The sequence below is a fragment of the Sceloporus occidentalis genome, unplaced genomic scaffold, assembly GCF_023333645.1.
Source record: "Sceloporus occidentalis isolate IW3139 unplaced genomic scaffold, rSceOcc1.0.p SCAF_4, whole genome shotgun sequence".
Classification (NCBI taxonomy): domain Eukaryota; kingdom Metazoa; phylum Chordata; class Lepidosauria; order Squamata; family Phrynosomatidae; genus Sceloporus; species Sceloporus occidentalis.
Genome location: NW_028316984.1, coordinates 69,534,564 through 69,550,851, shown reverse-complemented (window position 1 = coordinate 69,550,851; position 16,288 = coordinate 69,534,564). Strand labels below are relative to the sequence as shown.

The 16,288-nt window shown below is 42.6% G+C and overlaps 1 protein-coding gene across 3 annotated transcripts in view; it reads left to right on the top strand.

Annotated features, from left to right (window-relative positions):
• LOC149313968 (solute carrier family 49 member 4-like) overlaps positions 1 to 16,288 on the top strand; it is a 122,634-nt gene that overhangs the window by 16,027 nt on the left and 90,319 nt on the right. For all 3 annotated transcript variants that reach the window (XR_016281101.1, XM_089523335.1, XM_089523336.1), the window contains exon 2: positions 7,235 to 7,328. Coding sequence is in view for 2 of the 3 variants with exons in the window: in XM_089523335.1 (XP_089379461.1) it covers positions 7,235 to 7,328 (94 nt within the window). In the remaining variant the exon portion in view is untranslated. The remainder of the gene's footprint in view (positions 1 to 7,234; positions 7,329 to 16,288) is intronic.

Below are 16,288 nucleotides of genomic sequence, written 5' to 3'. Positions count from 1 at the left end.
AATGGAGTATACCAGGAATACCTCATATGGGAGAGATATGCCTAAAGCCTGATGCAGAAGTAATGCCATGAGATTTAAAACTGTGGCTGAGGGGAATGTTACTTAATCTGTGTGGAAATAAACATAAATGGGAATCATTTCCAGTACCGAGGGTAAATAAACTTGATCAAGTTGTTTTATCCCTCCCTTGTTTTTATTGTCCCATTTTATTTATTTTTTTATATTGGGTTGGGCAAAGTGAACCATGGGAGCCCTAAGGGTATCCCCTGAAGGGCTCCAGAAGTCTCCCAAAATTATTTTTTTTAAAAATCAGGTTTAATTTTTGGGCACTTATTTCCCCCCAAACAGCTCAAAACATTCCTAAACCACAGTAGCCAAAGCCCTCAAAATCTCCCCCAAACACAAATGAAAATTTAAAAATAAATGAAAAACTGGTCCTAATGGCACCTGGAAGTGATGTTGCATCATGTTGGGAGTAGTAAATCAGGCCAGTGTGGCTCGCTGTGTAATTGTCTACACATGTGTAAAGGATATGATGAATTATCCCATCACTGGATCTTTGAATGAGCCCATTTGAAACTGTTAACAAATTGGTTGCGTTGCATTATTTAAATCAAATATATATATATTTACAACACTGTGACTAGATATTAAATGTGGGCTCCATGTTAGCCTGGGTTTGTATTGGATTTGAAATATTTGGATTTAGATAGATAGATAGATAGATAGATAGATAGATAGATAGATAGATGATAGATAGATAGATAGATAGATAGATAGATAGATAGATAGATGATACGTGTGGTCTCCATGTTAGGCTCTTCTTCAAGTTGATTATAAAATGACGTTCAATAGATATGGATGCTTCTTCCCCTTGTTGGAATAGCTGTGGTCCCTCTGTTTAAAATTATATATACCGTATATATTTGACTATAAGTCGACCTCATGCATAAGTCGAGGGCAGGTTTTGGGGCCAGAATTATGGATTTTGATATGACTCATGGATAAGTCGAGGGTAAAACCTAGGGACATACAACAAAGGATCTAAAGGATGAAGCAAAGAAAAACAATGCCAAAGAAATTACAAAATTCCAGCAGGCATAACTGTTTGCGCTCACACTAAAGGCTAGATGGATGAAAGAGCAGAAGGGAGTCAGTGGTTCTGTGACAAATTACATTCTTGCCTTTCAGCAGGGGATGGTTCCTTTTTTATAAGGGTCAAAGTACAGTACTCAAATTGACCCATGGATAAGTCAACTTAAATTTTTTGAGTTAATTGTTTGACTAAAATTTCTCAATTTATACATGAGTACAGTGGTCCCTCCAGATTTGCGGGGGATACGTTCCTCCCCCCCCCCCCGTGAATCCAAATTTTTGCAAACATTCAAGAGCCATTGTCCCGAATGGCAGGCTGCTTGGGGCCCTGTGTGTGCATGCCCCACCCCCTCTGCTGCAGCCAATTGGTGTTTTGTGTGCCGATTGGCTGCAGTGGATGGGGGCAGGTTGTGCACATGCCGGGCCCCAAGCGCTGCTGGGAAAGTGAGTCCCCATGTGGCCAGCATGGATTACAGGCCCCGGCCGCCCTGGCGCTGGGGGGAAGAGGGAGGGAGGGAGGACTTGCCATCCGCGAATGATCAAAACATGAATGGCAAGTCTGTGGATACCAAGGGACAAGTGTATATACAATCTGTGTGTGTATGTGTACAACTTTTTTACCAGCTGTTCCCTGGCAGTGTACAAAACTAAAACATGGTACTGTAAAAGTGCAATTAAAAGGCAAGAATTTAAAACATTGAAGATGGCAAAAAATCTAATTCTTGAGTAATTGTTTTGTGTAGATCTTGTCACCAGGCATAGCACTCTGTAAACGTATTATACCAGTGGTTCCCAACCTGTGGGTCGGGACCCCTTTGGGGTCGAATGACCCTTTCATGGGGGTCGCCTAAGACTATTGCAAAATACCTATTTAATTACAGTTATGAAGTAGCAATGAAAATAATTTCATGGGTTTGGGTCACCACAACATGAGGAACTGTATTAAAGGGTCGCGACATTAGGAAGGTTGGGAACCACTGTATTATACCTATAATCCCAGTATCCACGATTGACATTAACCAAATTCTGTCACAACCAGCATTTACAAAGCTGTTCCTATAGTATTTGTGTACTACCTATTTGGTTATTCTGGGGTGAAGAATTCCATTTTAAAATCGATTTGTTTACTCCAAGGTCAAATGGTTGAACTGAATGGAAAATAATACTGATAGTTTAGGTATATTTAGTCTTAATATAAAGGATACCCACATTACATTGAGGGTGTTGTTATACTACATTGAAATTGCTAACTGTTGTACATAGGTGTGGTCATCACATGTACCGTTTTAGGGAAACAAGCCCTGATGAACCAATCTGTGTCTTAATTGCTTCAGCAATTCTAACAAGAAAGATGGGTGTTCCTTTGCATAAAGTTACGTGTGTTGCCTTACTCATAGTTACAGGTTGAAGCTGTAAAGTCATATTTTACAGAAGATTATTTAGAACTTCAAGAAACAAAAATACCCTGAAGGAATGCCTCTTTTTCCATCCAGTTATCACTCGCCCCTTTACCAGTTTTTACAGTCTTTACAACAGTAAAATATCAAAGTACAGAAGAGAATAAAACCAGAGAAGTGATGTAACTTGACAGATTGGCAGTAAAGATAAACATAGTTTCTTTGCTTTACTTGTTTCCTCAGTTCTGTTCCATGTACTGCCCTTCCTTCTCCAATGTGTTACCGATTTCCAAAAACAGAGATAATATTTTAATTAATATGTCTAAAGTGGATAAATTCTTATGTCTGCAGACCAAGAATAGGTTATTAATAGTTAAAGACTGAGAAAGATGTAGAATTTGCTGAAAATAATAGAAGTTGTTCTGAGTTTAGTATTTTGGTTTGCAGATTTATACTGTTTAGTTCAGCTTCCATCACCCATGCAAAGAAACATGCTGTTTGGAATAATGAGAAGAATTTATAGTACTTAAACTAATTTGTAGACTTGGAATGAATTTTTCAATAAGCTCATTGCATGTTTTATATGCTACAGATCTCCGCTGTGATCAGTGTATCTAAGGAGTGCTGAAGTATGGTTGATTAAACGGGGGAAGGGCACCAGTGCTTATAAATGTTTTTGCATTTGTAAGTTTTGCATCTGTATGTTAATACAGAGACATCAGTATGCAAAGGGATCTTGGAGCACCTTTGAGACTATGTGAAAGAAAGAAACTGGTAGCATGAGTTTTTTGTGGGTTTTACGGACTATGTGGCCATGTTCTAAAAGAGTTTCTTCCTGACATCTGTGACTGGCATCTTCAGAGACTGTTTGTCTGGAAAGGACTTGGGTATATATATTGTGTGACCTGGAAAGGCAAGAGTGATTTGCATGTGTATTGTTTTGTTGCTAATGGCAGGCCTCAGGGTGGGAGGGTCTGCAAAAGAGGATTAGAGTCTGCTTGATAGTGCTCATTGTCTGCTGGGAGATTTCTCATTTGCATTTGTTGAATCTTTATCTTGCTATCTTTCAGGACTGGTAGCCAAACCTTCTTTACTTTAAAGGTTTCCTCTTTTCTGTAGCATGAGCTTTCATAGACTTGAGTGAACTTCCCCAAATGCATGAAGTGGATGGTCCAGGCACAGATCTACAGTATATAAGCAGGCTTTGTGTGAGAATAGCAATAGAAATGCAAAAATGACCTTGTCACCTCATTTCGTAACCACAGGTTTTGCATTTCTATTGTTATTCTTACACAAAGAGGTAATGTTGTGAAAATAGTGGGGAAGCAGGGAGTAGAAATTCTGAAGATTGTGATACACCTGTGTGTGTGTGTGTCAGATGGCATGGTAAATCTCAATATTTACTCATTCTCAGCTCTGAAGTACAAGATCTCTTTGCTAGTAAAAATGCCAGAGTTGGCTTTGCTCATAGGCATTTCCCTTACAATTGAACTGTGAAGTGTTCTGTATTGCTATTCAGGAAGAACTGTTATGAAAAATACTATGGAAAGGGATTCTTTTTGAATAATTCTGTTGTGATCCCCTCCCCCACCCCCAAATTAGTGTATGGGAAGTAGCATCTTCTATTACAACACTGTCCCCATTAAACATAACATTTCACTAGTCTGTTAATGGTTGGAATCAGAGAGCACCTGATAGATTTCCACTCCTCCCCTTTTCTTTCATAGATGAATTCCTCCTCTTTCATTTGTAATTGTAAACCACTTTTAAAAGTGGTTGAAAAATGGTTTGGAATTCACTGTCAGTTGTAAAATGACAAAATGCTGAACCCATACATAACTGGGACCTTTTGACTAGAGATGCAAATCATGTACGATAACATTATAATTTCCTCAAAACATGAGAAGATGAAATTCAAGCATGAACAGATGAAGCAAAGAATGTGCAAGCTGATGGTGTGTTTCTGAATTTTGAACCATAGCTATGTGTTTCCCAGATGGTAATAAGCAAATTGCACATCGTTATACGCAAGCTTTTTTTTGGTCTGCCTTGTGGAATCAACTTAAATTCCTGAGAATTCCTCCTTTGACTGAAACATACAAGCAAACAATCAGACGTAGAGACAGGCTTGACAGAATAGGTGGTGCTAGAATCTAAATCTAAATATTTTCTAAATACTAAAAATGAAATAAAACCCTTCCCAGATTTACATCAACATAGAATTGATGACCATATATTAATATATTTTTGAGATACTTTGGTCAAAGACCGTAAATAAAATTGATTGATTGATGACCGTCCTAGGTTGCTGTCCATGGACTTTAGAGTAATGCAAATGATGTGTTTTAAGAAACAGAAGAATCTGGAAATACTGGCCTGGTTTGCTAAAGTAAGGCCACTTGCATGGACAAATTATAATCCAGAGAAAAGAACAAGGAATTCTGGGGAGACTGCTTTAACTGCCCTGGCTCAGTGCTAGGGAATTCTAGGAACTGTAGTTTTGTGAGACATGTAGCTTTCTCTGCCAGAGAGCTATGGTGCCACAACAAACTACAGTTCCCAGGATTCCCTAGCACTGAGCTAGGCCAGTTAAAGTGGTCCCAAACTGGATTATTTCTGCAGTGTATTTTGGACCTAAGTATTCAGGGGCAGAACAGACTACACCAGAGAAAATGACATTCCTTTTTGAGCTGGCAAACAGTTGGCTTTTCCTGCCGCAGAGTGGCTTTATTGCACTCATGCGACCTGTAAATGCCATGCCGCGGGAGTGCCCCGCAGCCTGCTTCTGGGCATGTTGGGGGGGGGTGCGTTGAGCATAAGTCACACCCCCAAGCCAACTAGATACTGGCTTTTCATGCCAGTCTCATTTCATCTAAAGAGGAGCTGAGAGGAAGGTGGAGGATTTTTTTTCAGAGAGCTATCATGGCATAGTGGCTTGGGTGTTGGACTATGATTCTGTAGATTAGGATCGGATTCCTTGCTCAGCCATGAATCCCACTGGGCGACCTTAGGCAAGGCACATACGCTCAGCCTCAGAGGAAGGCAATGGCAAACTTCTTCTGAGCAAGTCTTGCTAAGAAACCCCCATGATAGGTTCGCCTTAGGGTAGCCATAAGTCAGGAACAACCTGAAGGCACACAACAACAACAACAACAGGATTTACCCTCCCCCCCCAAAGATACTATCAATTGAAGATTTCTTCTGGAAGGTGTATAATATTGCTTCCTCAAGGAGATGTGGCAGGGTACTCTTCACTAAGATGCATTTATGATTGTTTGCTGGGAATTGCTACCCAGGAGGCATAACTGTTTGTGTGGGTGTTTAGAGGAAATGAAAGGAAATTAAATCTATATATAGCTGCTTGCAGAATTTCTCAGTCCTGAGAAATATAGTAACTTATTTATTAAAATGAAATTAAAGCATGCTTAATGAATCTGTTCTTTATTCACCTACATCTCATTTTTGATAGCAGATACCAGAAGATACAGAAATCATTAAAAATACATTTTAAAATGCTAGACACAGCACCTGTCAATTGGATCTGAACACCATAATCTTATTATTTGTAGTATTGTCAAATAAGCAAATTTTTCAAGTGAAGAAATAATTTTTTCCAGATTATATTTAATATGACATTTTAAAAAACAAACGGAAGGAAGAAACTGTTTCAGAGACCAAATACTGAGAAATTTTGTAAGTCCCTTGAATATACAGTGTGCCCACGTCATACACTGGCACACTTTACGCAGCTTTCAGCATATGCTGAAACCCACGCTGGGAGAAGGGGCGTCACATCCCATAGGGAATAATGGGGCGCACACCACTGTGCCAACGCATGCACGAGCCCCATTCATTTAAATGGGGCTTGAGCGTAGGCGGAATTCCTTTTACGCGGGGGAGTCCGGAATGGATCTCCCGCATAAGAAAGGGCAGACTGTAGTTTTCCTGGTTCATCCAATTATTCCTTGCTGCTGTGATTCTTACGCTGATGTGTAAACAGACCTTTCCCCCTTTCCCCCCTTTTTAATTGAAAGGAATGTAATGTAACAAAATTTAACAGAACAAAATAAAATAAAACACATAATAAACACATATACATATATTTCTTATTCTAGCCCTTTAGTGTAGATGTCATTTCAACACATTTCTTTCCCTTACTGCTCTTTCCTTTTTGCCTTTCAGAGGAGCGTTCTGTGTGGGAAACGCATGTGATTCTTCCTTCTCCTTCAAACTGAGCGGGGAAATTGGTTTACCTAAGAAAGGGGTGGGACAGACCATCCAAAAAGGACAGTCTCCCTGCACCTAGCTTTGGTCCGCAGGGATGCCGCAACCTCCAGACCGCGGGACTTCCCCGCAGACCAAAAAGAACCTGCAAAAAGTGGGTTCTTCTTGCGGCACGGTTATGACACCGCAGTGCACCAATGGCACACTCGTGATGTCATAATGGCGCTGCAATGTGCGGACGCTAGGCGTGCGTCACGTAATGATGGTGGCACCCATCTGTACAGGGTGCTGCCGTTTTGATGCCCTCGTCATGTGTGAGGGGCGTTTAGAAGCACCACCCCTCGCACGTGACGAGGACGTCTTATCACGCCCATCTGGACCAGGCCCAAGTTTCTAAGTACTTTATGTACAAAGAGTAGTTCTGGATTGGGTTCTGAGATAATAGTTTCGGCTCAGTACATAATCTCTTAGTATATTCTACCTCTTCTTCTAATAATTTAACCTTCTTTTCTTGCTAGGCCTAAGAGTAACTGTGCTGTTAACATCAGCCCTCATGGTGGTAGGAGCTGGCTTGAGGTGTGTACCTGTATCAGATGAAGAAAAAAGGAAATGGTAAGAGATTTCTTCATTTATTTATTTGTTCTTTGTTGGGGGAAAGTTTCAAGTTATCTTATCAGTAAGATATCAAAGTCTTAACAATCAATACAAAGGCAGAATTTATAAGATGCAAAATAGTGCATGTTTAAGCAGATGAAGATATAAAGAAGTTACTTCAAAGCCATACTGTGTAGTCATGCAGATAATGTTCTGATCATTGCTAAGAAATTGCTAATACATATTTTAAAAATGAACATTGGTAAAACCAGCCTAAACTCAGTTTAGTTCTGCAGTGCTTCTGCCTCCCATTCTAATCAGTCATTAACTGTGTAAGACTCCATATCTTCCTGTTGTTTGACTTTACTTTTCCTCCCTTCTTTATAGTGCTAAGAATTTCTTTGTAACCTTCACTCATATGTAGAAGCTAGTTAAAGCAAGGCATGAAGGGAGAACAGCATTGATGGCAGAATGGGCAGATGTGTGAATTTGGCATGCACTCTTAATCTCCTGTTACAGTCGGCCCTTTCCATACATGGGGTATCCAGTCCAGCTCTCCTGAATATGGAGAAACACGTACACTCAAACCCCATTTGTTTCAATGGGGGCACACTCCCTCTTACGGTGCAGCGCATGGACCCCCCATTGGTTTTCCTGTGCCTTATCTTCCTTGTAAAGCTAAACCTGTGCGCTGTACTTCATTTGGATTGTACACATTATCATTCTAACATCACTGTGTATTATTGTTGCTCTTATCTCTTGTAGTGAGTAATCTTGCTTCCCTGCCCCCTCTGTCCTAACTAATACATGGCAGTATAACAACATGATTTTCCTAGTTTGGGGGGAAGAAACAAGAGTTCCTTTTTAAAGACTCTCTGTGTGTATGTATGTATGTATTTTTATAAAACTATTATTTAGGGGAAATGTGTAGAGCATGCTTTCAAGATACATCAAGCAGCTACTGAAATACTTCAGTATTAGTAGTAACAGGACACGAAGAGCTTTTTCAGAGAATATGCCAGTGGGAACATTCATATAGGAGGACTTATTCCTGGCCCACCCCATTTAGTCTTTTAAATCTGAAACTTTCATTCGGCCCTGAAACAGTGGCAAACTAGTAGATGTGTTACAATGAGGGAATTGCGTGCTCCAAATAAGCAGATCTGATCAACAGTCTGACTGTTTCAATCTGAAATTTTTGAGTGCAGCCACACAGAATGCACTGCAGTAGTTTGGTTGTGATCTACCTGAGTTATGTGCCACAGTGGCCAAATATGCTTTTTCTAGGAATGGCAACAGATGCTGTATACTGTTCATTACAATCTACATTGTGGAGAGATCTTGCACTACCTTTGAGACTAACTGAAGAAAGAAGTTGGCAGCATGAGCTTTCGTAGACTATCGTACTGCCAGCTTCTTTCTTTCATTAGTCTCAACGGTGCTACAATATCTCTCTACATACTAATTCTATAGACTAATACAGCTATATGCTTGAATTCTGTAACCTACACTGTGCACTACAAATCATGAATGCTATCTGGACAATATACGATGGAGAAGTAACCCTAGATATCAAAACTGAGTTTATATGGGAACTGCGACCTACTCCAGGAAATTCTGAATTTTAAATCAGTTTTGGCATTGACCAGTTCTATTTTATTTACATGAGCTTTATTTGGTTCATCCCTATTTACTGAGCTCAGTCATTAATTCAGTATCACAACAGTTCCCTTACAATTAATGGAATGGAGCGAAAGAGTTAGGTGTTTGCATATAGGTGTGCAGAGGCCACTCTGGACTGTCCTGGTAGTATTCAGATATCGTACTAAATCACGGTTCAATGCAAATGTCCTCCTGGACTTGCTTTCCTCTTAACACTGTATCTACATGACTAGGAAGAGTTTTGGTGTTTTTGTACTATCTAGGATCTGTGACAAACTGTGGCTAATTAACTAATGTTAGTTTTTAAAAAGCTAGTTCCAAACCATAGTTTCTGAAGCTGGCTTGTTTAAGATTGTGATGATCCCTGAGGTCCAAGCGGCCAAACAGCACCCTGCTCTTGGCCCTTAGCCCCAACAGATCCTTTAGTCATGCTGCCACCACCCAGTGAATTTGTAATGAATTCCCCTTAACACACACTGGGACTTGCTAAGGACTTATACTTTCCTATTCCGTGCTAACCTAAGCAAGCAACAGCCGAGCTAAGGCACGTGTATAGGAGTATGGAGACAGCAGATACTTTTAAAGAAAGTATTTATTCTAACTAGACAGAACAATAAGATATCATTTGTGCAAGGCCTCCTGGCCTTGCAGGTACAGTATACATAGTTACAAGGTGTTCATTTCAGCCAAGCCAATGGATAAAAATAACAAAACCTAAACGCTCTAACTAACACATTCCTAAGCTACTCATACAGAGATGGAATCTGCAGTCCCTGATGGTTTTTTGGATGTGAAGCGCTGGCCCCCTAGCCTAGCTCAAACCACATCCCTGAGGCTTGCCTTCTTGCCACAGGCCCAACACTGTAACTTTCCCAAGAAGCTAGGCTCCACTGCAGAGACACATCACATTGTCTCAGAGGCCTTTTATAGCCCTCTGTGGGAACATTCTAGAAACTCCTGGTCCTGCTCAACTGATTGGCCAATTGGGCCTTAAGTCAATTTATGATGTAACTACTAATTAGCATGTACCTCAGCTTAACCCTTTGTTGTCTGAGAGGTCCTCAAATGACTGGAGGCCCATTTATTACAAAGATAATCATAGTTATAGTAAATTACAATTCCTGGTTTTTGTGACGAGGAAGTTAGAGTTAATACTTTATAAAAGCTTTTGAACTCTTCTTTCACACCTATGAGATAGTGCTGGATAGCGGAAGCAGTGAAGGAGTGGCATGGATGATCTTGACTTTGGGTTTCAATGATAGATGGTCACACTTGAGAATTTTATCTACTTCCAATTTCCTCTGATTTCTTTACTACATTCTCCATTTTGAGTGAGCCAAGATGCAGAAAATCTTTAACAATTTCTTTGTCATTATAGTCTCCTTTAAAGTTAGATAAATCTCTTGCGGTCATTATTTTTGTTTCCTTAATACTCAGGTGTAGTCTTGGTTTTGCACTTTAAACCATGGAATGTAAAAGCTTGGATTTGAAGTGGGTTTTTGATAGCATAAGGAACGGTATATGGGAGATATAGAGAGTGCTTGTTCCAAGTCTCTTAGCAATTTTAGCTGGAATTTTTAAAAAATAGACATCAGATTTACACATGCAGATTTGACAGTTGGAGTTTTAGTCTCTGGCTTTTGAGGTCAACTGTAGCCTGAGTCCTGTGACTAAAATAAAATAGCAATAATGAAATATATTTCAGCAGCTCTGAAAAAAGAATGTAAGTGGAAAGGAATCTTTTCAGGAAATATCTTTCAAGGCACATTGTATTTTTATCTTTTAAAAGAAGAGGTTTGACATTTGTAGGTTTAATAATTACTGCTTAAGAGTAACTATTCCATGGGATAAGGGACAGAAGCCTCTGTTATAGGGAACAGTTAAAATATTTAGGGCTGTTCAGCTTTGGAAAAAAAAATTAGCAGTGTGTAAAATTATGCATGGTGTGAAGAAAGTGAACCTCATAGTACTGTAACATGGTGTCATCCATTGGAAATGAGTGATGGAAGGTTTAGGAGACAGAAAAGGCAATGATTAATGCAGTAATAGCAATGGCTGCCAGTGTGGACAACTTTAAAAAGAGTACTGAAATTCATTGAGGGTCAAACTGTCAGTGGCTACTTGACATGAGGGGAGGAGAGAGAGAGAGAGAAAGAAAGGGTGGGAGGGAGAGGAAAGAGAGGGAGGGAGGGGAATGAGAGAGAGACAGAGAGAGAGAGAGAGAGAGAGAGAGAGAGAGAGAGAGAAAGGGTGGGAGGGTGGGAGGGAGAGGAGAGAGAGAGAGGGAGGGAGGGAAGGAGAGAGAGAGAGAGGGTGGGAGGGAGAGGAAAGAGGGAGGGAGGGGAGGAGAGAGAGATAGAGAGAAAAAGGGTGGGAGGGTGGGAGGGAGAGGAAAGAGAGGGAGGGAGGGGAGGAGAGAGAGAGAGAAAAAGGGTGGAAGGGTGGGAGGGAGAGGAGAGAGAGAGAGAGAAAGGGTGGGAGGGAGAGGAGAGAGAGGGGAGGAGAGAGAGACAGAAAGGGTGGAAGGGTGGGAGGGAGAGGAGAGAGAGAGAGAGGGTGGGAGTGAGAGGGAGGGAGGGAGGGAGAGAAAGAAAGTGGTTTGAGACAGTGGCATGCGTTTTTTGCTGTTTTGTGGCCTTGCCTAGTCGCTTCCATTCTTGCAAATATTGCTATTATTGTTGTTGTTGTTATCCTTTGGTATTCTCTTTGCAAAATCCCCCCACATGGACTTGCTTGCTCTTTTCTGGGGTGAGACAGTGGCATGCGTTTTTTGCTGTTTTGTGGCCTTGCCTAGTCGCTTCCATTCTTGCAAATATTGCTATTATTATTGTTGTTATCCTTTGGTATTCTCTTTGCAAAATCCCCCCACATGGACTTGCTTGCTCTTTTCTGGGTTGAGACAGTGTGCATGCATTTTTCCTGTGTTATGGCATTGCCTAGTAGCGTCTTTCAAATATTATTATTATTATGCGGCTCCAACCCCGGAGGGTGGAAACTCCGCCCTGACATGTGGCTCCGCCCCCAGATAGTGGAAGCTCCGCCCTGGCATGCGGCTCCGCCCCAGAGGGTGGAAGCGCCACCCCCTGTGTGCGGCTCCGCCCCTGGAGGGTAGAAGCTCCACCCCCCCCCCCCCCAGCTTCGGCCACCCAGTTGTCTGAGGGACAGCAACCCGGCCCCCGGCTCAAAAAGGTTGCCTACCCCTGCCCTAGACTATGGCCGGTTACATACCGGCACTTTAGTGCGTGACGAGCACGCACTAGGGTTACAAAAGGGCGGTGCTTCTGCACCGCCCTAACCCTAGTGTGTGCCCGTCACGCACTAAACGGCGGCGGCCCTTCCATATGGCCACCGCCGTGAGGACGTCACGGCCGCGCCGCCTCTAGACGGGGCGGCGCGGACGTGACATCCTCAATCCGCGGCAGGGCGCCTAGGGCGCCCTTTCCGTGGACCAGGAAGGAGCTCCGTTTCGGAGCTCCTTCCTGTTCCGTGGCGCCGCTTTGCTTCACTGGGCGCAGCCTTCAGACGGCTGCGCCCGGCGAAGCAAGGGAGAAAGGGGCCAAGTGGCCCCTTTCTCCCCCTCCCCGCTCCCGTGGGGTGTCCTTGGGGCTTGAAGCCCCAAGGACACCCCTTTTCAGGCTGCGGGGAAGCGGCGTTTTGCTGCTTCCCCGCAGCCCGAAAAGCGGCGGATCGGGGCCTCAGCGGCTGCCGGTGTAGCCACTGAAGCCCCGATACTCCGGGGAAAGGGGCGGGTCCAGACCGCCCCAAATGGGCGGTCTATAACCCGCCTATGGCACGTTACAGACCGCCCCTTTGGGGCGGCCTGTAGGCGCTCGTTTCCCCGATGTATTGGGGGCCTCAGCTGCCAGAACAGCAGCTTCCGAGGCCCCGATCCGCTACTTTTTGGGCCGCAGGGAAGCGGCAAAAGGCCGCTTCCCCGCGGCCTGGAAAGGGGTGTCCTTGGGGCTTCAAGCCCCAAGGACACCCGGCGACGGCGGGGAGGAGGAGAAAGGGCCGCTTGGCCCCTTTCTCCTTTGCGTCGCTGGCGCAGCCATGTAAAGGCTGCGCCCAGCGACACAAAGCTGGAAGGATCTCCGAAATGGAGCTCCTTCTGGGGTCGCAGAAAGGGTGCACTAGGCGCCCTCGCACGGCCTCACTACGTCACAACCGCGCCACCTCATTTGGAGGCGGCGCAGTCGTGACGTAGTCATGGCGGCAGCCGTGTGGAATGGCCACTGCCATTTTGTACGTGCTGAGCACGTACTAGGGTTGGGTGTGTGTGGAAGCGCCACCGCTTCCTAACCCTAGTACGTGCTCAGCACGTACTTAGAGGCCCCTCTGTAACAGGCCCATGTGAGCAAAATGCTGGACTATATGTTGTGGGTCTCATCCAGTATGTCTCTTTTTATGCTGAATTCGCCTGCTTCCTTTGATCTGGCTATGCCCATTTTTGTAATATATAAAATGTAATAGCTTCATAAAGCTAAAAATATGATACTAGCTGCTGCTTCATTACATACAGCATGGTTTCAGAAAACATAAATTTTGTTCTCCTTAAGATTTGAATCAATTTTGTAGTTACTTGGAGAACAGTGAACATCATTATTATTATTATTATTATTATTATTATTAACCTTTATTTATGAAGCGCTGTAAATTTACACAGCGCTATACATACAATATTTTTAGTTAGACGGTTCCCTGCCCTCGGGCTTACAATCTAAAAAGACATTGTCTGGTTGTGTGTGTATATATCTATATATATCTATGAGGGGAACATAAAGCATTGAATTGAGAGCAAGATCAACCTTTTGTGAATATCTGCCAAGCATTTGTCTTCCAATGTGGAATAAGCAACAACAACAGTGAATTAATGACCTACTGATTGGTTTTAAGTTTGGGCTGCAGTGTGTGGCTTTAAAAGCCCCCAGTCAAGTTTAGAATATTAATAATTTTATTTGTGAGTGATACTGAGTGCACTGGGTTGCTGCGCATCATATAAAAATCAATAAATCCCTTGGCAGAAAAAAAATGTTTGAATGCCAAGTTCCTGAGAGGAAGAAAAACACTTGAACTACTGGCATTCCTATACAAATGGAAACTTACTTAGCAGTGAGTAATAAACCATCAAAGGGGGGCTATTTTGTAATGAAATTAGTAGATGGAACCATTTTAAAAAGTGCTTAGTAGATGAGCCCAAACTTAAGGAGACTATTTGGACCTTCTTGTGACATCCTTATGGATTGCTGGCTGTTATGGAGCTGTGTTGGGTAATACAAGATTTGGACGATAGCATCAAGGATGGCTAAGTAGCAGGCCTATAATAAATGGCAAAGATATATTGTTTGCATCAGTGTGGGATTATTCAACCATAGTTCAAGCTTTCATCCCTTTAATTGCAATGAAGCTGCCATTTTAACTGCCTCTGCTTCAGAAACCTGGAAAAGAGACAAAGAAAGACATCTGGTTGAAGCACTAGTGACAACAGGTATTGTACCTGTTGATGTCTATGTTGAAAATTGTTAAAGGCGTGAAGTCAATTTTTTTACAGAAATGAATTATTGTGAATGTTTCTGTCACTGGGAATTGTCTAGTAAACAAATAATTAAAATTATTGAAGTAGCTTGGCAACTTACCTCTAACTGACAGTGAGGTAGGAATTGAATGATTGGCCTTCATTAGGCATCTTGCAAAGAAACAGCAGAATGGATATATGTGTTATGAAAAAAGAAGTAATTATGTTCTTGAGGGAGCTTATAGTTATGTAATTTTGACAGTAGATGTTCAATGCTTTTTCCTTTGACAGTGAAGGTGAAAGAAGGCCGGGGGGGGGGGGGGGAGGATAGAGACTTCTACAGGTTTTCAAGTTGCCGTAACATGGTTAGATGGGAGATCCTGAAAAAGGAGTTTGCCAAGTACAGTGCAGTTAGAGCTGTTTGCAGTTAGGCAGAGAAGAACCTGGGGGGGGGGGGGGGAAACAGGAGCAATCAGTGGCATGTGAAGAAGAGGAAATGGAAGTTGTTGTGAGCCAAGGGGAGAGCTTTAAAAAATTAGAATCCTAGATCATAGAGTTGGAAGATACCTCAAAGGCCACCCAGTCCAACCTCCCACTGTGCAGGAATGCACAATCAAAGCACTCACAACAGATTGCCTATGTTTAAAAACTGCCAAAGAAGGAGACTCCACCACACTCTGAAGCAGCATATTCCACCGTTGAACAACTCTTAGCATCAGGAAGTTCTTCCTAATGTTTAGGTGGAACTTTTTTCCCTATCATTTGCATCCACCGTTCCATGAATTAAATCTCTGGAGCAGCAGAAAACAAGCTTGCTCCATCCTCAGTATGGCATCCTTTCAAATATTTAAGTATGGCTATCATGTCACCTCTTAATCTTCTCTTCTCCAGACTAAACATTCCCAGCTCCCTAAGTCACTCCTTGTAAGACATGGTTTCCAGACCTTTCACCATTTTGCCAACCTCTTCTCGATACGCTTCATCTTTTCAATATCCTTTTTGAATTGTGGTGCCCAGACACAGTATTCCAGGTGAGGTCTGACCGAGGCAGAATAGAGTGGTATTACAGTGCGCCCACGTTATACGTGGCTTTGAGCATATGGGGTGCAAGGGGCAGCGCGTCCCATTCACATGAATGGGGCGCACTTCCATGGTGTGCACCCCGCGCGCTGCCACCGCGCCAACACAGGCACGAGCCCCATTTGTTTGAATGGGGCTTGAGCATCCACGTATTTTCTCTAACGGTAGGGGGGGGGATCCGGAATGGATCCCCTGCATAAGAGAAGGGCGGGCTGTATTACTTCCCTTAATGTAGACACTACACTCTTATTGATGCAGCCTAGGATCATACTGGATTTTTTAGTTGATGGGAGGGGACAACAACACAAGAAGGTAGAAGATTTGAGCAGAGTAAATCACAGAAGATTAAAAGTTGACCAGGTCTGCAATGAAGAATATGACTTCCATAGTGATTCTGTAAAGGATCTGAACCCAGATTTTCACTTACACATGGCTGAACTAAGATGTTTTCAAATAGATAGCTGTGTTGGTCTCTTGCAGCATAAAAAGGTGAAAGGAAGAGGAAAGGGAAAAGAGGAAGGAATGTAAACCTATCAAATGCATAATTAACGAGCCCCCGTCAGTGCAGATCAGCTGGCTACACTTAGCACATATCTGGATTTCCCTGGAAAATCCAGAGAAAACCATGGTTCTTTTCCTCTTGGACTATCCACAAAATAAATCCTCAGGTGCCAAAACCACCTGGTATTTCCCTGAATTGAAAAGAATGTCTGGATTGCTGCCA